Consider the following 21,649-nt stretch of genomic DNA (forward strand, 5'->3'; position numbering starts at 1 on the left):
AAGAGATCTAAGATAAAAGGAAAAACATTTTTTAAGAGTGTTAAGGTGTTGTTCAATGGAATATTGGTGAATGCTGAGGTGATGTCAAAGCTTACCGATATATATATATATATGTTTTATTTAAAGTTAGATTTTCAATCTAGGTTTTAAAATAGGTAGTTTTTTACGTATGATGTAAGATCAGTGGTGACATCAAGTCTGACGTCACCAATCAGCCTAAAATCCACAAACCTAATTCTCCCCTAATACCTATAACTGATGCCCCATGCTATAAATTGTTAAAACAGCTGGCAAACTCTTTTACCCCCCCCCCTTCCCCACCTCACTAAAAAACTCTACCCATTTTTAAAATCTGGATTGAAAATCTTTAAATAATACAGATATATTGATAGGCTTTGACATCACCTCACCGTTCATCAATATTTCCTTGAATGACATCTTAACACTCTTAAAAAGACGTTAATATCTTACATCACGTTTCCTTCACCATCGATTCTGGTTATTTTTCTTGAAGGAACAAAATTTATAAACAGATGGTGGGGAACTGCTATGGGTTCCCCCTCTCACTCCTTGTCAATTTTTATATGGAAAACTTTGAAACATGGGTTGTAGACCCCCCCCCCTCCAAAATCTTCTTGCTAAGCTGGTTAAGATATGTAAATGATGTATTTTCTATTTAGCCTAATGGCCCAAACACATTCCTCCTTCCTCTGTCGCCTCAATAGTCTAAATCCAAGAATTCAGTTTATGATGAAAAAAGGAAAATAACAATATTTTACCCTTCCTAGACACCTTATTGACACACCATCCAAATGCTAACTTCTCCTTCACTATATGTAAAAAACACACTGACACAGGCAGATACATTCACAAACTTTCTCACCACCACCCCCCCTCCCAACAACATAGCATCATTAAAACTCTAGCCAATAGAGCCTAAAATCTTTGTTCCAGTGGAACCTCTCTTTCAACAGAACTCAAGTTTCTTGCAATCAAGAAACTTGATGAATTTTATATCAAGTATCTTGAGATTGTGAACAACCTAGCCTTCCTACTTAATTGCTACAGTTCTTACAGAATTAAAAAAAATAATCAATCCTTAGTCAAGTATTTTCCAATTGAAGGATGCAATATCCCAGTGTTCTTCCAGTTGCACTATGGAAGTGATATTTCACTACCTGATGTTAAAGAAATATCTGAACATATTGCAAAAATTTTAAAACCTCTCACCATCTGTGTGGTATTTTGTACTATGAAAGAAAAATCTTCATCTAAAGACAAGCTTCATCTATTTAATTTTCCAGATTATCTTCTATCCACCAGCTTTTGTTTGTTCTACCAGATTCCTTGCTGTTGTATCTTATGTTATTTTGGACACTGGAAGATATGCCTTTTTCTGTCATAAGGAACATGAATTTTACATCAAGCATCTTGAGATTGTGAACAATTTAGCCTTGCTGATCACAATATCTGTACCAAGCATAGAGTGTTGTGAAATAAGAATAAAATCCTACATAAGAGCAGAGGTGTTCATTTTTATAACTTCTTTATAAGGAAACTTGTGAAGTGGTACTTCATTGTTCAAATTTAAATTGATCTGATGGCTTACTAAGGTCATCCATCAGATATATTTCAATGTGAACAATCAAACATTGGAGATGGTAAGTTTGGACCTGGGAGATGGTACTTTATGATTTATTTGTTTAATTATTTATATATAGATTTGATGCAAAGGATTTACCCAGCTATATGACATAAAAAGAAATTTTGTTATTATTATTATTACGTGACATCTCCAGGGAATCCAAGGACTTATTGTGGGAGGGCACACTACGCTACTTTGCTAAATACATCTCATTCTCTCCACTACTACCATCAACACCATCTATCACCCATCATCACCAACAACAGTATTTTTTGTCTGTAAATTGCATGTGTTCTGAAGGCTGATTTGTTTGTACACGGGATGAAAAACCCGAGTTTCCGGGAGGAAAAACCCTGCTACCACCGTATGAGATCAGCTAACTCACCTTCAACTGAAAAAGTCCATATAAGGATTCCCCTCGTCACGACGAGAATCGAACGAGGACTCATCATGGGAAGGCACACTACTCTACTTTGCTAAATACATCTCATCCTCTGCACTACTACTTAATTCTCCAACTATGACACTACTACCATCAACACCATCTATCACCAACAACAGTATTTTTTGTCTAAATTGCATGTGTTCTGAAGGCCGATTTGTCTGTACGTGGGATGAAAAACCCAAATTTCCAGGAGGGAAAAACCCTCTGCTACCACCGTATGAGATTAACTAACTCACCTTCAACTGAAAAAGTCCATATAAGGTTTTCTCTTGTTACGACAAGAATCGAACTCGGGTCTTTTCCAGTCGAAGGTGCAATATTATGCTATTCTTCCAATTGCACTATTTAATGATTAGAAGCTGAGAGATAACAAAATAAAAAAACTGTTTATTATTTGAATGCACAATTAGTTTTGTCTTCTTAGAAGACTTCATTGTGGGTGCATAACATAAAAAGAGAAATGCAAAAAAAAAAAAAAAAAAACTGCATTCCAGGAGTACAACAACTGTAAATTAAGTTACAAACGTATTGCAGACAATTTGAAGCCATTCCGGATGCTATAGTGCTGCTGTTCTCCTGTAACGTATATTTTTTGTATTTCTTTTTTTGTGTTAAGCACTCGATGAACTCTTCTAAGAAGATGAAACTAGTTGTGTGTTCAAATAATAAATTAAAATATAGAAAAAGTCAGCTAATGCCTTTTATTCCCTTATAGGGAGTAGGTGAGGCCTTTATACCCTATCTGGCTTTTGGAGACTGAGTGAGGAGTTCAATCTCTACTGGTAGCCAATCAGAGATAGCTGGCTCATGTCTATCACTAATTATAGATGGCCACTGATGAAGAGACCGGCAAACAAGTGCTGCCATCTCTTGGAACCTAACCCTAGCAGAATATGTTACTGTCTGAAATAATGTGGTTACTACGGTCGATTTTCTTAAGTTTACAGGATAAAAATCCCAAGTTTCCAGGGGAGAAAAAACCCGCTTGCCCCTGTCAGAGATCGACTAACTCGGGAACTGGTCAAAGACAGGCTAAGAAAAAGTTCCTCCAGTCGGCAACTAGGCTTGAATCTAAGTCTAACTTCGAGCGACCAAGTGCAGAGGACGCAAACGCCACTTCCACTGAGCTACACAAGCCTTTGTCAAATAATAAATAGTTTTTTCTGTTTTATAATAAAGTGACAACAAAATTGGAGAAAGTAATGGCTACACCATGATACTGCTTGACTTTGCCAAGGCATTTGATAGAATACCACATGGAAAACTATTACAGAAGCTGGAGCAAATGGGAATTTTGGGATGAAAAGATTACCAGCTGTGTACCACATTGATGGAATTGTACTCCAGGAAATTGATGAAGTCAGGGATTTGGAGGTATTAGTGGATCGAAAGTTAAAGTTTAGAGGGCATATTACAAAAGTGGCTGAAGCAGAGAGAGAAGCAAGTTATTATATCTCTTTATAAAGCCTTGGTGAGATCCTATCTTTCGAGAGATATTGAGATTCGGTGTTGAAACCACATACTTATTAAATATGAACAGGATATGTGAAAACCTGACAAGTTTCATAAGTCGTATGACTTACATCATCAGGGGCATTGGTGTATAAAAAAAGGTTAAACACAAAGATTAAATTCATAGTATATTAGATGTTTCTAACTGTAACATTGAAAAAATTGAAACATTTGTTAATGAATGCTTGTTGGAACATTGTTATTTGTTGTCACATTCTGTGCTTCACATGTGTTATGTCTGAGATCTGAGGAAGTTAGATTTTTTATGAATGCCGGCCACACTTGGTGTATACATATTAAACGTAAATCTTGGCTTTTGTTGCGCTGTGTAGGAATTCTAAGGATTTTTGCTACTTCCTTGAATTTCCTTGTGAAACAATTTTTATCAATATGACATGATTGTTTTTTCCCAAAGTTGTGGAAAGTTGTGTGGAAAGCTAGGCCTGATTTATGTTCTCTTCTTTTTCTATGTCTTTTTTATGTTCTGCCTTACAGATTTCTCCTGACCTTCCTGTCTGGCCTATGTAACAAATACCACAAGAACAATAGATTTGATAGACTCCTGGTTTTTTTATGGGATGGTGCAAAGGTTTTGGTGGATGTAGGAATCTTGATATTTTTTCTAAAGGGAGAAAAAGCTACTTTTAAGTTGTACTTGCGGAGCAATGTCGCTAATCTGTCTGTGACATTTTTGATGTATGGTAGTGAGATTGTTCTTGAAATCTTATTTTCTTGTGGTTGTGGGAGCTGTGTTCAGGATTTTCTTCATTGTTTTTGATTCAAACCCATTAAGTGTGAGGTTCCGAGTTAAGTAGTATAATTCCTCATTTCACTTTTTTTTCCGTGCTGGATATTCTAAGTGGCAAAAATGCTTAGAATTCCTACATAGTGCAACAAAAACCATGGTTTGATATTACACCAAGTGGTCGGCATTCATAAAAAATCTAACTTCCTCTGATCTCGGACATAACACACGTGAAGCACAGAACGTGACAACAAATAACAATGTTCCAGCAAACATTCATTAACAGATGTTTACATTTTTTCAGTGTTAGTTAGAAACATCTAATGGACTATGAATTTAATCTTTGTGTTTAACCTTTTTTTATACACCAATGCCCCTGATGATGCAAGTCATATGACTTACGAAACTTGTGGGGTTTTCACGTATCCTGTTCATATTTAATAAACGTGGTCTCAATTCCGGAATCTATCTCTCGAACTACTGAACCACAGAAACCTTCGCACACAAGATTCTATCTTGATTGCTGTGTAATCAGATCTGATCACCTTGGTTTCTTCGAGGTGAGGTGGAGAGAAGCTAGAGGCGAGTGACAAAGATGTTAGCAGGTCTGTGGAATAAACTGAGGACAGGTTACAGAAATTGGTTGACAGGCAGGAATGGTGTGTTATGATTGAGACGTACCAATTACTGAAGGGTTATTTTTTCAAGATTAATACAGAGGAAATTTTTCAGAACAAGTCTGGTAGTGGAGGGATTAAGGGCTATCCTTGGAAACTGAGCAAGGGTGTTAGGACTAGATTTTTTGCTTGGAGAGTGGTGAATGAGTGGAATAGGTGGCCAGAATCTGTTTTGGGTGCCATGACTGTGAATGAGTTCAAAGCAAAGTATGATGGATACTGCACAAATGTTGGATAGTGCTTGGCATGATGTTTAGGGCCTGCTTGATGAGTCTAAGGACTCCTTGAAGTTCTCATAATAATAATTATCTTTTTATTAAATAACAAAAAGACAAGATTTCTAATAATTTCATTATTCAACTGCATCTAGGAAAGAAAGTTTTCTGTTTTTCAGTTGTGCTTTAAATTTGTTTTATTGGTGTAGATTATCTGGTCTCTTTCAGCAAAAGAAGTTAGAAGTTTCCACTCGGAAACTCTGGTTTTTCGTCTCCTAGAATAGGCAAACTGGCCCATGAACACACATGGATTACAGTCATGAATATAACCAGCTGCATTAATTTGTCATAAGCTCCTTCATTGGGGGAGGGGGACTCAACCCATCCTAAAGGACGGATGGGAAGGATAGGATAGGTATCAATTGAGGGTTCAAAGCCAGATAAGAAATGCAGACTGACTGGGTTTTGTGATCTAATGTCTCCAATCTTCCTCATCATGTGATGCACCCTGTTAATGGTATCTACTGGATACTGAATAAATGAAGATGAACTGGCATTTGGGAGCTTAGCAAGCCAAATTGTACTGTCTGTTTCTTTAAACTATAATGATAATACATGATGGGATTGCATGCCAGCTGGTGCATTGCCTAGTTAAACAAGGCTCTTGCTCTTTTCATCAGGGGAACTAGGAAAACAGTGAAGAGTTAGCTTCTGAAACAAACTCCTGTTCAACATCTAGAAGATGAACAAATCCAGTGTCAGAAGAATTGAAGATGGGAACCATCAGTATGTGGAGTATCAATGGAAAAGAAATTGAACTTGCAGAAGAAATGGAAAAGTACCATGTGGACATAATTATCATTACTAATACAAAGCAGACTAAAACAGGTGAGATTGCCATTATATGAGGGTAGGATTTACCTGTTGCAGTGTTGAGAAAGAAATATGAAATGAACAAATAATTTACCAACAGCTCTATGATCAATTGGAAGCCTGTTGGGATGCTTGGAATTAAACTAATAACTGACCATACTTTGTATAGCACTGCCTTTGATATACTTAAGAACAATCTATTCTTTCCTCTTTCATTAATTTAGGTTCCATAGTCAACAATGTGTGTGGGAGGGGGATGAATTAAAAAAATCATATTGTGATTGGTCTGAGGGACCTGACTTTTGGTACATCCTGTATATGTGTGTACGCTCCAGATTACGACTTTAATATTAAGGTCAAAATGCTAGAAGTTATTACTTCTAATGATGTGGTAGTCTCCATAATTTTACCAAAATGGACAGTATTCAATGTTTATCAGGTTGTTTCATCTGAATATTTAAAATAAAAAAAGGTCTGTTGTTGTGGAATTTTTCCAATTATTTTGAAGATTTCTATTCTTATGTGACTTGTTTAATGCAACATTTTTATGTTGTTCTTTTCTAGTATTTCTTACCATACTCCTTGGGAATTTGCCCATATTCAACTTATCCCTAAGAAAGGCAACAAATCTCTGCTATCATTTGATTTGACTGGATGTGATCTTTTACCAATTGATTTGATATTATAAGGATAGATTCAATATATATTAAATTTTATTAGTCCGTTAAAATAATCTTTTGGAGTGGGTGGTAATGGGGGGGGGTTGAACTCTTTTAGTTAGTTTTTTCTCTTTTGGATATATGCACATCATAACCATCTGCTTACTGTTATATTGGATGTTTTCATGATGCTTTAATTTTAGACATGCTATGGTCAAATTATTTCTGTTGTGCTATGATATCAAAACTTAAGACTTGTTGACCAATTTACCACTTTTGATGGTTACACTAAAATAAAATGGAAAAGTTTTACATGCTAAGTTTTCTCCTCTTATTTTATTTTAAAGTGACGTTTATGGTCTCAAGTACAGTTAACATGTCATGAAATTAAAATATACTTTTTTTTATCTTTTAAGGTCAGAGAGCCAGTGTTACTCAGACATCCTCTTTGACAGATACCAATACTCTCATCAGTGCCATTAGTTTAGGAAAAAGCTTGAAGCCAGCTAGTGGATCACCAAAATGTCAGCCCACAAATCCTCAGCCACCACAGCAACAACCAAATAGACCAGGTATGTAGTTTCCATTGTACGTTTTAAAAAAATGTTTAATAAAAAAACAGAATTTTTTACTTCAGTAGTATATTTTCATATACACTTGTGTTGCATGAATTGTAGTTGACTGAGCAATATATAAAAAATATGAACTAAGTAGCTTCCATTGTACATTTAAAAAAAAAAAAAATTAATTTAATAGTAAAAAAAATTTTTTTTTTCTTTCGTAGTATATTTTAACATATACCAAGGTTGTATGAGGTGTGCGTGATTTGCTGAGAAATATATAAAAATCACAAACATTTTTTAAAAAAGTATTATGTAATATTAAATAACATCCAATATTGTACTAAAGAGCTTTCATCATGTCCACTATTGTATTCTGTATTGTTTTTATTCTTTAACCAAGTGAGCAAACAGAAATCTCCACATGAAGTATTATGACTAACGGTTCCATATGTAGAGGCTCATCATCAAATTCCTGACATGTACCCTCAAGGAGTGTACAGGATATGATAGTACTACATGAAAAATTTACATCATTACTAACTTCCTATCTATAATTTTCCTCCAAATCAGTCTGTTACTTGTCAAGACTCCAACATTATCAGATCTTATATTTCTATCGTCTAAGGCACTTTGTACTGTATCAATCCACCTATATCTTGGTCTTCCTTTGGGTCTTTTCCTGCCAACATGGCAGAGAATACTTGTTTTGCTAATCTTTCCTCTCCCATTCTATTTAAGTGACCATACCACCTGAGATTAGCTCTGTTAATGCATTGATGGATGCTGACAATGTCAAGTTCTTTCCTAATATCCTCGTTTTTAATATGATATTACCATTGATGCCATCTGTTCACGCCTCTAATCTTTCTCAGGACTCTCATATCTGCGGTCTCTAGTCTTCGGTCAAGTGTTTTACTTCTGATCCAGCTCTCAGATCCATAAGTTAAAACTGGTTTGAACACTGTCTTGTATACAGCTAATTTAGTGTTCCGACTAATTTCTTTCTTATTCCATATGAATTTATTCGATTGACTGCCTACCATACCAGCTTTGTTGATTCTGTTGTCTATTTCCATATTTAATTTACCATCTTCAGTAAAAATCGTGCCTAAGTAGCTGAAATGTTTTACTTGTTCCACAGGTTCTCCATTCACAGCGCAGTTGACATTTTCAATGATTCTACCTATTTTCATTATCTTTGTCTTTTTATTGCTGACCTTCATACCATATCACAACTGTTATTCAATTTAGTCAGGGAATCTTGCAAACTTGTAGTGGATTTATTTAGAAGTATAACATCGTCTGCATAAAGCAAAGAGCTGACATTAACATCTCTAATTCTGATATCATGTTTAATACCACTTTCCTTCATAATGTGATTCATATAGATAACGAATAACAGAGGTGATAATGTACATCCTTGTCTCATGCCAGATTTAACATTAAACCATCTTCCTGTACTTCCTTCAATTCTAACTGCTGACTTACAACTCAAATAAAGACTAAGTATTGCTTGATATAATGCCCCATTGACACCATATAACTGTAGCATATTGAATAGCTTCTCTCTTGGCACCTTGCCATATGCCTTTTCCAGACCGACAAAACTTAAATACAGATCTTTGTTATGTTCCCATGCTTTCTCAACTATTTGTCGTAAATTGAAGATCTGATCTTGACAGCCTCTATTTGGCGTAAATCCAGCTTGTTCTTCACCAAGCTTTCTTCCACAATTGTTCTCAACTGTTTCTCAAGTATACTTGCATAGATCTTGCCAGAACACTGAGTAGGGAAATACCTCTGTAATTCTCACATTCAGTTTTATTTCCCTTTTTATATATGGGTACTATTAGAGCTCTACTCTAATCATCGGGAATTCGTCCCTCTGTCCAGGCTTTCTGAACTATGAATTATAATGGGAGGAATGGTGAGAATATAAGTGTAAGAATGACAATATAAGTGTAAGAATGATAATTGTGCTAATGATGGGGTGGGCATTATCATGGAAATGATTACGAAGAAAGAACGATTTTGACTTTATGTTCATCCAGTTCTGATCCATCCAACATGCAAAGATATCTACATGTATAAGGTATTAGAGAAGAATAGAGATCTGCAAGTTGTCCAACTGTATCATTAGAGATTGCAGACGAGAGTATATAAAAGAACATGCAGGTAGCTTATTATGTCTTGACACAAATGCTAGGAGTATCAGAAACAAAGGAATAGAGTTTGTTGCCTTGGTCAATATGTTGGGGCCTCAGATTGTAGCCATTAGTGAGACCTGGCTATCAAAATCAGACATATATTAGCAATTCCAAAAGGCAACCTAAGTAGCTACTTAGAATAACTACTTAGAATAGCTACTTACAATAACTGACAATTCCTTTTGGAATTGTCAGTTATTGTTTAATTAGCTTTTTACATGTACTGAAGATGCCTGTGATACTCAAGTGAAAATTCTACTAATAAATAATATTTTACGTGAGTTAATTCTGTTATTATAATTTTAAATAATATAATAAATTTTGTTTAATCCTTTATCAAAGTGTAAGCAAACAAAGTTTGCTCCTGAAGTATCTTCAGGACTGAGGCAACTCGTGGTAAAGGTGGACTAACTCTCATCACTTGTCTTGGTATCTCCCATAATGCAAAGCACATCTCCTTGCAGACATGTATAATGCTATGCATTAAGGAAAGGGCCAGACCGGTTTCGACCTTTATTGAGGTCTCGTCAGTGGGAGCCAGACCCAGAGGGGTGATACTATGGTGGAAGTAATGGAGAAGCCATATTTACCTATACGAGTTCCCAAAAGATGTCTCACCTTATTATTAAATTACTCTGGATTACAGAAAGATGTTGGAAGTTTTTTCCCACTTGGTTAGACTATAATAAATTTAGTTTAATCCTTTATCCAAGTGTAAGCAAACAAACTTTGTGCCTGAAGTATCTTCAGAACTGAGGTAAATCATGGATAAAGGATTAAACTAAATTTATTATAGTCTAACCAAGTGGGAAAAAACTTCCAACATCTTTCTCTAATCCAGAGAAATTTAATAATAATTTAATAATAAGATGAGACACCTCTTGGCAACTCGTATAGGTAAATATGACTTATTTACCTATACGAGTTGCCATATGTATAGGTAAATATGACTTATTTACCTATACCAGACATGACTTCTCCATTACTTCCACCTTAGTATCACCCCTCTGAGTAGTGGCTCTTCCCTTAATGCATAGCATTATACATGTCTGCAAGTAGATGTGCTTTGCATTATGGGAGATACTATGACAAGTGATGAGAGCTTAGTCCAGCTTTACCACGAGTTGCCTCAGTTCTGAAGATACTTCAGATGCAAAATTTGTTTGCTTAGACTTGGATAAAGGATTAAACTAAATTTATTATAGTCTAACCAAGTGGAAAAAAACTTCCAACATCTTTCTCTAATCCAGAGTAATTTAATAATAAGGTGAGACATAGTTGCTTTCTTGAAGTCAACCATTAATGTTTCGGGATGTAATGATGAACGTAAACCCTTTAAGGCACTGAATAATCTGCTGTAAATTAATTCTGATTTGCCAGAAAGCTGCCATGGAATCCTTAGGGGTCTCATGCCAGTCCCAAGCCTGGATAAAGGAGGAGTCGGTCAGATGAGTGTCGATGCTCTGACCATAAAGAAAAAACACAATTGTTATCTGATGCCTATATGATCAACAGCTACAGCATGCTGGCTCAGACGTCGCCTGGATAAACAAGGTCCGTAATGCCTATCAAGCGATCATGGGTTGGATCGAAAAGCGGGATACCGAAAGGAAACTGAAACTAACAGAACTATTATTAGTAGGAACATGGAATGTACGGACACTTTGGATGTCAGGAAAACTAGAATTAATTTGCGAAGAAATGAAGAGATATCGGTGTGATATACTAGGCCTGGCTGAGTTGCGATGGACATCAGCAGGAAAGATAAATAGATGCGAAGTCATATGGTCATGGCATGACACCAAGTATGAAGCAGGAGTTGGTTTCCTTCTTAAAAAAAAAACTAGAAAGGCGCTGTTAGGCTACAAACCAATCATTGAATGAATCATAGCAGCAAGATTTCAAGCAAAACCATTTTAATATATCAGTAATCCAGATATATGCACCCACATCTGACAGAGACAATAAAAACAATACCAAAGCAAGATGTACTAATTATTGAAGGAGATTGGAGTGCCAAAGTTGGAATATATAATGATGGTTGGGAAAGGGTCATGGGAAAATTGGTTTCAGAGAAAGAAATGAACAAGGTGAAAAAATGTTAGAATTTGCTATGAAGATGAAATGATGAGAAAACCAAGAATATGATTGATATGATTAAAAGAAGGATAACATCAGTACAGCAGTGTCAGACTTTTCAAGGAGCGGATATAGACTCTGATCATAGTTTATTGATTGCAAACATCAAGTTGAAATTAAAAAGAAAATATAAACCTCATCATCAGAAACGAAGAGAGCAAGAATAAGTGAAGCAGAAATAGGAAAAAGGTACAGAACAGTGTTAGAGGAGAAACTTAAAAGTGTGGACAAAGAAAAAAATTCGAATCTGAGAGAGTGAAAGGAGTGCTGAAGGTGATGGAATATGCAGTTGAAGAAACACTACCAGAAGAAGAGAAGATCAAGATGAAATGGATTAAACAAGAAACACTGAAGTTAGTATAGGAGAAAAGAACGTTGAAGATAAGAAAGGATACATCAGAACAAATAGAAGAGCAATATAGAAAAAAGGGTAATGAGGTGAAAAAAAGCAGTCAACCGGATAAGATGAAATGGTTAGAAGCCCATTGCAGTAATATAGAACAGTACTATGGAGAACATAAAACTAGGGAGGTGTACAAAATGATAGAACCATTAATGGAAGGCGGTAACCAAAACAGACCACAGTTAAAGATGAAAAAGGCAAAGTATTGATGGATGAAGATAAAATTGTACAGCGATGGACAAGATACTGTAGTGAGTTATATGGAAAAAAAACTAGATTTAGATAGTGTTGAGAAATTGACTGATGAATTGAAGCAAGAGTATGATATGGAATCGCTCTATTGATATCACAGACCTTGTTGATCCTGGCAACATCCGAGCCAACATGTTGTAGCTATTGATTATATAGGCATCAGATAACAATCATGTTTTTTCTTTACAGTCAGAGCATTGATACTCATCTGACCGACCCTCCTCCTTTATCCTGGCATGGGACCCTAAGAATTCCATGGTGGCTTTTGCTTTGCTTCATGGCAAATCAGAATTAAATTACAGCAAATCATTCAGTGCCGTAAAGGCCTTATGTTCATCATTAGATCCTGAAACATTAATGGTTGACTTCGAGAAAGCAACTATCAATGCTTTTTCTAACATATTTACATCAACAACTATAACAGATTGTTTATTTCATATGGCACAAAATCTTTATCGCAAAATTGTTTCCATTGGTTTGAAGTTACGCTATCAAACAGATGCTGAATTCAACAAGAAAATTAAATGCTTCACAGCATTAGCATTTCTTCCAATGAGCGATGTTACTGATGGATTTATTGAATTGACGATCTACATCAAAATGTTAATTATTTATGCAGCATCTCTTTTAATTTGCACAATTTTTAAATGATTTCATTATGTTATGTATCATTGACATTATAAAATCATTAATAAAGATTTGCCTTTTTAATGATTTTATAATACTCTTTATCATCCATTGATTATTTACAAAAATTAATACAAAATGTCTTGTGGCATAAATGTTTACGGCGAATTTTCCTAGAACCCTTCCAGACTTGTAGTGGATTTATTTAGAAGTATAACATCATCTGCATAAAGCAAGGAGCTGAGATTAATATCTCCAATTTTGATATCAGATTTAATACCGCTTTCTTTCATAATGTGATCCATATAGATAATGAATAACAGAGGGGATAATGTACATCCTTGTCTGACATTAAACCATCTTCCTGTACTTTATTTAATGTTAAATTAAACCAAATTTAACATTAAACCATCTTCCTGTACTTTATTTCTAACTGCTGACTTATAACTAAATAAAGACTAAGTATTGCTTGATATAATGCCCCATCATACAACTGTAGTGTTTTGAATAGCTTCTCTCTTGGCACCTTGTCATATGCCTTTTCCAGATCTGCAAAACTTAAATACAGATCTTTGTTATTTTTCCATGATTTCTCAACTATTTGTTGTAAAATGAAAATCTGATCTTGACAGTCTCTATTTGGCACAAATCCAGCTTGTTCTTCTTCAAGCTTCCCTTTCACAATCCTTCTCAATCATTTCTCAAGTATACTTGCATAAATCTTACCAGGAACACTGTATGGAAATACCTCTGTAATTCTCACATTCAGTTTTATTTCCCTTTTTATATATGGGTACTATGAGAGCCCTACTCCAGTCATCTGGAATTCATCCCTCTGTCCAGGGCTTTGAACTGTGCAGTACAGCCACTGTAAGACTTTTATACCTCCATACATAACCATTTCTGGTCGAATATGATCTACTCCAGCTGCCTATCCACATTTCGGGCTTTTGATGGGTTTTTCTACATCAAGTATGGAAATGTATTCCTGATTGTGCATGTCTGTTGAGTGTTTTTTTTACTACAGTGCTGTCATTACCACTTGTTTCATTTAGCAATTTTTAGAAGTAATTGCTCCATACATCAAGGATATCTTTTTCTCCAGTTTTCATGTCACCTTTATTATCTCTAATTCCTTTTACAGCACTCTTTCCTTCATTTCTGAGCTTTTTAACAGCCTCAAGTATGCTCGCATAAATTTTACCAAACACTCTGGGGAAATACCTCTGTAATTCTCACGTTCAGTTTTATTTTCTTTTTTTTTTTGTATATAGGTACTGTGAGAACCCTACTCCAGTAATCTGGAATTTGTCCCTCTCTCCAGGCCTTTGAACTGTGCAATGCAGCCTCTGTAAGACTTTTCTACTCCATACATAAGCATTTCTGGTCGAATATCATCTACTCCAGCTTCCCAGAATATTTTGCCAACCTTGCTGATATTTATTTTTCATGTTTTTACCAAATTCCTCCCATTACTTTTGTTTACACAACATTTAGCTTTCTTACATTTGTCTCCGTATTCTCTAAGAGCACAAGCTGACTTAACTTTCTGGTGTCCACCATATAGTTCTGATTTTTCTATTCTTGCAAACCTCACCACATGCCTCTCTGGCTGAATCAATGTTTTCTTCAGGATTTGCTATTGAAACTCCAAGGTTGGTGTTCTCAAACTATTTCATTTTTTCTTCAATAATGTTTGTGTATTTTATTTTACAGTTCACATCTGAGAGCTGCTCAACTTATATGTTCTTCTTTTCAATATGAAATTCAATTTTATCCTGCTCCATGTAATCACTTCCAATTTCAAATCCTCTGTATACTCTTGTGTCCTGCACCAGTGAGAACACATCATTATCAGCAATAATATAGCCAATGAGCCTTTTCTTATTCCTTGCCTTTTATCTCCATGTGAATTTGTGCACATTTTTATTTTGGAACATTGTCTTAGTAATAACCAGTCAATGTCCTGAGCAGAAATCAACTAGAATTTGCCATTATTATTAGCTTGGCTCTTTTAGCGGGTGGGCGTATTATGTGTATATGCCCCGCAAGTTGGCTGTACAGGCAAGGAGAAAGATGAGTTCTGGAACGTGTTAGATGGAGAAATGAGGGAACTGAATGAGGGAGAAATGAAGAAAATGAGATGGTGATTGTCAGAGGAGACTTGAATGGATACATAGGGAGACAGAATAGAGACTGTGAAGGGGTGCATTGTAGCCATGGAGTGGGAATGATGAACCAGGAAGGAGAGGGGGTTGTGGACTTTGCAGTAATGTTTGATCTGGCAATTGTGAACTCGTTTTTCTACAAGAAGGAAGAACATTTGATAACATTTAGGAGTGGTAACAACAGTTCACAAATTGACTACATTTTGACTTGAAGAAAACATCTTAAGGTTGTGACAAATTGTAAAGTAATTACAACAGATCAAGTGGCACAGCAACACCGACTGCTGTGCGCAAACTTTAAAATAAGATCGAAGATAAGAACTTCTGGAAGCCATGGGATGAAGACAATTAAGCGGTTTCGCTTAAAAGAAGAGAGTGTGAGGAATCGTTTTAGGGAGAGGATTTCGGATGGACTGGAAAGTGTACAAGATTGGTGGAAACATAATTCAAAAGTAACTGAGCTGTGCAATCGAGGTGCTTGGTGAGACATCTGGAAAGATTAGAGAGCAGAAGGAGGGTTGGTGGTGGAATAATAATGTTCAAGTGGCAGTGACAGCTAAGAGGAAGGCAAAGCAGAAGTGGGATGAATCAAGAGTGGAAGAGGACAGAGAGAGAAAGCAAGAAGCCAAGAGAGTTGTGGCACAGGCGGGCGAAGGCCATGGCATATCAAGATCTGTATGATCAATTAGAAACAAAGGAAGGACAGAGAAAAATTTACTAACTAGCGAAATGTAGAAATAAAGCAGCAAAGGACATCTTACATGTGAGGCAGATCAAAGACGCTGAAGGAAGAGTATTATGGAGGGATGTGGACATAAGAAACAGATGGAAAATATACTTTGAGGAACTTTTGAATGAGGAAAATGCAACGACTCACAGAGGAGATGGGCAGCCTTCTGAGGGGATGGTGCAGAACATCAGTAGAGTGGAAGTGATGGAGGCCATGAAGAGGATGAGGAATGGAAAATCGGTGGGCCCGACAGGATTCCAGTGGAGGCATGGAAGGCACTGGGGGAAGAGGGAATTGACCTGCTGTGGGACCTGTTCGTGAAAGTTTGCCAACAGGAAAATATACCCGAGGAATGGAGGGAGAGTACTCTTGTCCCCATCTACAAGGGTAAAGGGGATGCACAAGACTATAAAAATTACAGAGGAATAAAGTTGATGTCCCACACAATGAAAATCCTAGAAAAGGTTCTTGATGGAAGATTGAGGAAGGAGGTGGAGATTGCAAAGGAACAATTTGGCTTCATGCCTGGTAGATCAACAACAGATGCTATCTTTGGGTTATGGCAGATGATGGAAAAGTTTCGAGAGAAACAACGGGAGCTACGTCTGGCATTTATTGATCTGGAGAAAGCATACGACAGAGTGCCAAGGCAAGAAGTCTGGAGGTGTCTGAGGGAGAAGAAGGTTCCAGAGAAATATGTCAGGTTGGTGCGGGAGATGTACAGAAATGTGAAGGCAAGTGTTCGGACCTGTCTGGGACAGCAGAACGTTTTCAAGTAACAGTTGGCTTGCATCAAGGGTCAGCATTAAGTCTGTTTCTGTTTAACATTGTGATGGAGGTGGTGACGGAGGAGGTGAGAGAAGATGCGCCTTGGACAATGTTGTATGCAGATGATATCTTGCTGGGTGCAGATTCAAGTGAAGAAGCGGGAACTAAACTAGAAAGATGGAGAAAAGTACTGGAAGAGAGCGGTATGAGACTGAGCAGAAGTAAGACAGAGTATATGTGTTGCACAGCGGGCGGCAGCCAGGAGACAGATCTGGAGCTGGAGGGAAATGTCATCAGGAAGGTGAGGGACTTTAGATACTTAGGGTCAACAGTGGAAGAAGATGGAGGAGCTGAGAAGGGAGTGGGATGCAGGATACAAGCGGGTTGGAGGAACTGGAGAGAGAGAGATGGCTGGAGTGTTATGCGATAAGATGGTGCTGTCGATCAATCTGAAAGGCAAAATCTATAGAACAGTAGTGACCAGCTATGATGTATGCTATAGAAACTGTGGCCCTGAGGAAAAATAACATCAGAAGGATGGAAGTAGCAGAGATGAGAATGCTTAGGTGGATGTGTGGTGTGACCAGAAAGGATCGTCTGAGAAATGACTATGTGAGGGGAACAGTGAAAGTTACAAACTTTGGAGCGAAGATACAGGATGCAAGGTTGAGATGGTTTGGTCATGTGATGAGGAGGGAGGACGAATATGTGGGAAGAAGGGTCGTGCAGATGGATGTGCAAGGAAGGAGGAAGCGTGGGCAGCCAAAGAAGAGATGGAGGGAGCTGGTAGAAGAGGACTTGAGGATGAAGAACTTGATGTGGTGACAGCCCAAGACAGGAGGATGTGGAGGAGACTCATCGTCAACAGTGACCCCACTTAAGTAGGAGAAGCTGCAGAAGAAGATTATCTTGGCTCTTTTCTCCAAATTTTCCCAAAATATTTTTGTATGTCTGACAATCATTTCCTACTCTGCTATTTAGATCCCCAACAAGGACGAACTTTTTATTTTTCATTGTGTCAGTTGCTTTCTCTAAAGCCTGAAAAAAATTCTTCCACTTCTACTTAGTAGAACCTTCTGTGGGACCATAGGTACAAATAAATCTCATTACTATAAATTAAAGATACCAAGAAATTATATGCTAGGTTTAATCCTTTATCCAAGTGTAAGCAAACAAAATGTGCTCCTGAAATATAATCAGGATAGGGCAACTCATATATAAATGCTAATGACTTCACATCACTTGCCTTAGTATCCCATAATGCAAAGCCATATCGTTATGGGTATGTGTAATGCTATGCATTATGGAAAGGGTCACCACCCAGACCGGTTTCGACCTGTATTGAGGTTAAAAAATAAAGGGTTGCTTATCATAGGCCTAGAGTAGTAGTTAGTATAGGGGGTGCAAGAAGCCTGATGGTATTAGGAGAAAGAAAGAAAGATAGATAGCATGAGAGATAGAGAAAAGGCCTAAGCCTTTGGCTATATGATGATATAAAAGAGCTATCAGTTTTCCTTTTTCACCAATCTCATATAGATGAACAACCATAAGACCAATTGAAACTAAAGCACAAAGATGAATGATATCCAGGTGGTTAGCCCCATCTGGGTTAACTGCCTTGAGTTTGCCTTCTCTGCTTGTGACTGCTCTCTGGTCATCTCTGCAATTGACTATAAGACTACATTGAATTAAGAGGATGGAACTATTTAAAAAAACATTTCATAGCAAGAGAATAGGCAGAACTATATCTCTGTTGAATATACACCATCTAGTGATAAATTTGATATCTCCTAGAATGCTTCTTTCTAAATACAAAAATCGTCTGACTGAAATTTTATTGTGGAAACAATAAAATTTCCACAATACAATATTATATAAAGCATTTGGATGTGATATTGCTGGTTTTCAAATCACATTTCTTTCTAACCTTCCATAAATCGTATTTTAATTCGTTAATTATAAAAATCAAAATTCTGTTCCCATTGCTGACAGGTGGTGGTGGATATTGTAAAAAAAATAACCTGTTCTGTTGTAAGTAATGGAATGTCCAACACATTACATAATCTGTTTCAAATATGCAAGGCAAGAGGGCAACTGTAGAATGCATGTTCTACTGTTTCCATTCGGTGACAGATGTCACAGATTGGATCTCCGATGTTAAAGTACCTTCATTTGATGGTATTGACTGGACGGCAGCCATATACAATTCTCTAAGTAAGATCCCTCCCATTAGGGTACCCTTGGAACTTCATCAAGTTATGAAACAAAATATTGTTGTCCAACTGTGGAATTTCACAGCAAAAAAGATTAAAGATTTCTTTGTACCAAATTTTACTTTTTTTTAATAGAAAGAATGTCAATTCCAGAGTGTTTTAGCAGTCTTAGAGTTAAGCACAGAATGTTGTAGTATTCAGGAATAGTCTCAGCTTTTGGACCTGTATAATCATTAACTTTGAACAGGGGAAGATGAAACCCAAGTAGTAAGGGAGAAGGTCTGCACACATGTGTGATCAGTCTGTAATATTTTATGGATTTGAATTATAAAATGAAATTTTCAAACCTGCATGAGATATAGTTTAAGTGATCTAATTAGGTCATGACTAATTAACAGTAAAGATTAACATAAGCGGGGAATGCTAACGATATCTGTTTTTTCTTTAGTTTAAAATCTTATAATCTCGCACTCAATATATCGTCTAACTGGTGCAGTCGTAAAACAAATAAATTTGTTAGGCTATAAAGTGTGAGAAATAAGACCTAGTAAAAATAAATAAATGGTGGCAGCCGTTAGTTAAGGCAGTCGACCATTCACGAAGTATTAAGTGAAAGAACAACAAAGACAAAGCAGGATAGTAGAAATACAGAACGTTTTATAACAATAGCAAAATCAAAAATAGTTACAAAATATAGTTGAAATACTAATCAAAAAGAGTCAGAATTCAAAATGTAAAGGCTTATAATTATTTAGGAGTAAATTATAGAAGATGGAACAACAGTTATGGAAATAAAATCAAAAATAGTTCAAGCAAAAGAAGCATTCTGGAATGAATTAATAAACAGGATAAAATAAAAATAATAAAATTCTATGTATGGCCCACATTGAATTATGGATGTGAGACGTGGCCATATACAAAATCCATAATCAAGAAATTGCAAGCCCTTTGAGATGTGGTGCTAGTGGTGCACCCAGGGAGGGGGCCAAGCCCCCCCCCCCCCCCCCCCCGATAAAAAGTTAAAAAAACACTAGAAAATTTTCCAAAATACTTTTCCTAATTAAAATTCATTTTTTATTTATGTTGTGTCATGTCTTCTATTTCTGAAAATAGAAGACATGACAAATTTTCACAAATAGAAGACAAAATGTCTTCTATTTGTGAAAATACTAGTGGTAGTGGTCGGCAGAAGACAGCGTTGGTGTAGATGATGATGATGATTGTAGTTGTCTTTGGTGAAGAGGGAGAGTTGTAGAGTAGGTGCGTACCCTTCCTTGATATGTCTTTGGACTACCTGGAGATGTTATGTAATAATAATATCGACAAGCTTTATATGTTCGTTGTGCATCACATAGTTTGAATTTGGCACTTGGAAATGCTATATCTGTGACAAATAAGAAATTGCATTCGCATAATTAAAAAGGTACACAATTTCTTCAATACCCCTAAAAGACAGGACATCCTTGTTGTTTATAATATTATAATATTAATATCTTTTAAGATTTATCATCATCATCATCATCATCATCATATTCCTGCTATGTACCCTCAAGTGGTGTACAGGATATGATAGTACTACACAAAAAATTTATGTCATTACTAACTTCCTCTCTACAATTTTCCTCCAAATCAGTCTGTTACTTATCAAGACTCCAACATTATCAGATCTTATATTTCTATCCTCTAAGGCACTTTGTACCGTATCAATCCACCTATATCTTGGTCTTCCTCTGGGTCGTTTTGCTGCCAACCTGGCAGAGAACACTTGTTTTGCTAATCTTTCCTCTCCCATTCTATTTAAGTGACCATACCACCTGAGATTAGCTCTGCTAATGCATTCCTGGATGCTGGCAATGTCAAGTTCTTTCCTAATATCCTCATTTTTAATATGATATTGCCATTGATGCCATCTGTTCACGCCTCTAATCTTTTTCAGGACTCTCATATCTGTGGTCTCTAGTCTTTGGTCAAGTGTTTTACTTCTTACCCAGCTCTCAGATCCATAAGTTAAAACTGGTTTGAACACTGTCTTGTATACAGCTAATTTAGTGTTCCGACTAATTTCTCTCTTATTCCATATGAATTTATTCAATTGACTGCCTACCATACCAGCTTTGTTGATTCTGTTGTCTATTTCCATATTTAATTTACCATCTTCAGTAAAAATCGTGCCTAAGTAGCTGAAATGTTTTACTTGTTCCACAGGTTCTCCATTCACAACACAGTTGACATTTTCAATGATTCTGCCTATTTTCATTGTCTTTGTCTTTTTATTGCTGACCTTCATACCATATCTATTACAACAGCTATTCAATTTAGTCAGAGAATCTTGCAGACTTGTAGCAGATTTATTTAGAGGTATAACATCATCTGCATAAAGCAAAGAGCTGACATTAACATCTCCAATTTTGATATCAGGTTTAATACCACTTTCCTTCATAATGTGATCCATATAGATATTGAATAACAGAGGGGATAATGTACATCCTTGTCTCACACCAGATTTAACATTAAACCATCTTCCTGTATTTCCTTCAATTCCTGCTGACTTACAACTCAAATAAAGACTAAGTATTGCTTGATATAATGCCCCATTGACACCATATAACTGCAGAGTATTGAATAGCTTCTCTCTTGGCACCTTGTCATATGCCTTTTCCAGATCGACAAAACTTAAATACAGATCTTTGTTATATTCCCATGCTTTCTCGACTATTTGTCATAAAGTGAAGATCTGATCCTGACAGCCTCTATTTGGCCTGAATCCAGCTTGTTCTTCACCAAGCTTTTCTTCCACAATTCTTCTCA

General features: G+C 36.4%; 1 protein-coding gene across 1 annotated transcript in view; it reads left to right on the forward strand.

Moving 5' to 3' along the window:
* MED8 (mediator complex subunit 8) overlaps positions 1–21,649 on the forward strand; it is a 151,414-nt gene that overhangs the window by 126,207 nt on the left and 3,558 nt on the right. The window contains exon 6 of the mRNA XM_090414747.1: positions 7,188–7,343. Coding sequence (XP_090270873.1) covers positions 7,188–7,343 — 156 coding nt within the window. The remainder of the gene's footprint in view (positions 1–7,187; positions 7,344–21,649) is intronic.

This window comes from Typopeltis vanoorti, chromosome 25 (genome assembly GCF_054136105.1).
Source record: "Typopeltis vanoorti isolate ZY-2024b chromosome 25, IOZ_Tvanoo_1.0, whole genome shotgun sequence".
Taxonomy (NCBI): domain Eukaryota; kingdom Metazoa; phylum Arthropoda; class Arachnida; order Uropygi; family Thelyphonidae; genus Typopeltis; species Typopeltis vanoorti.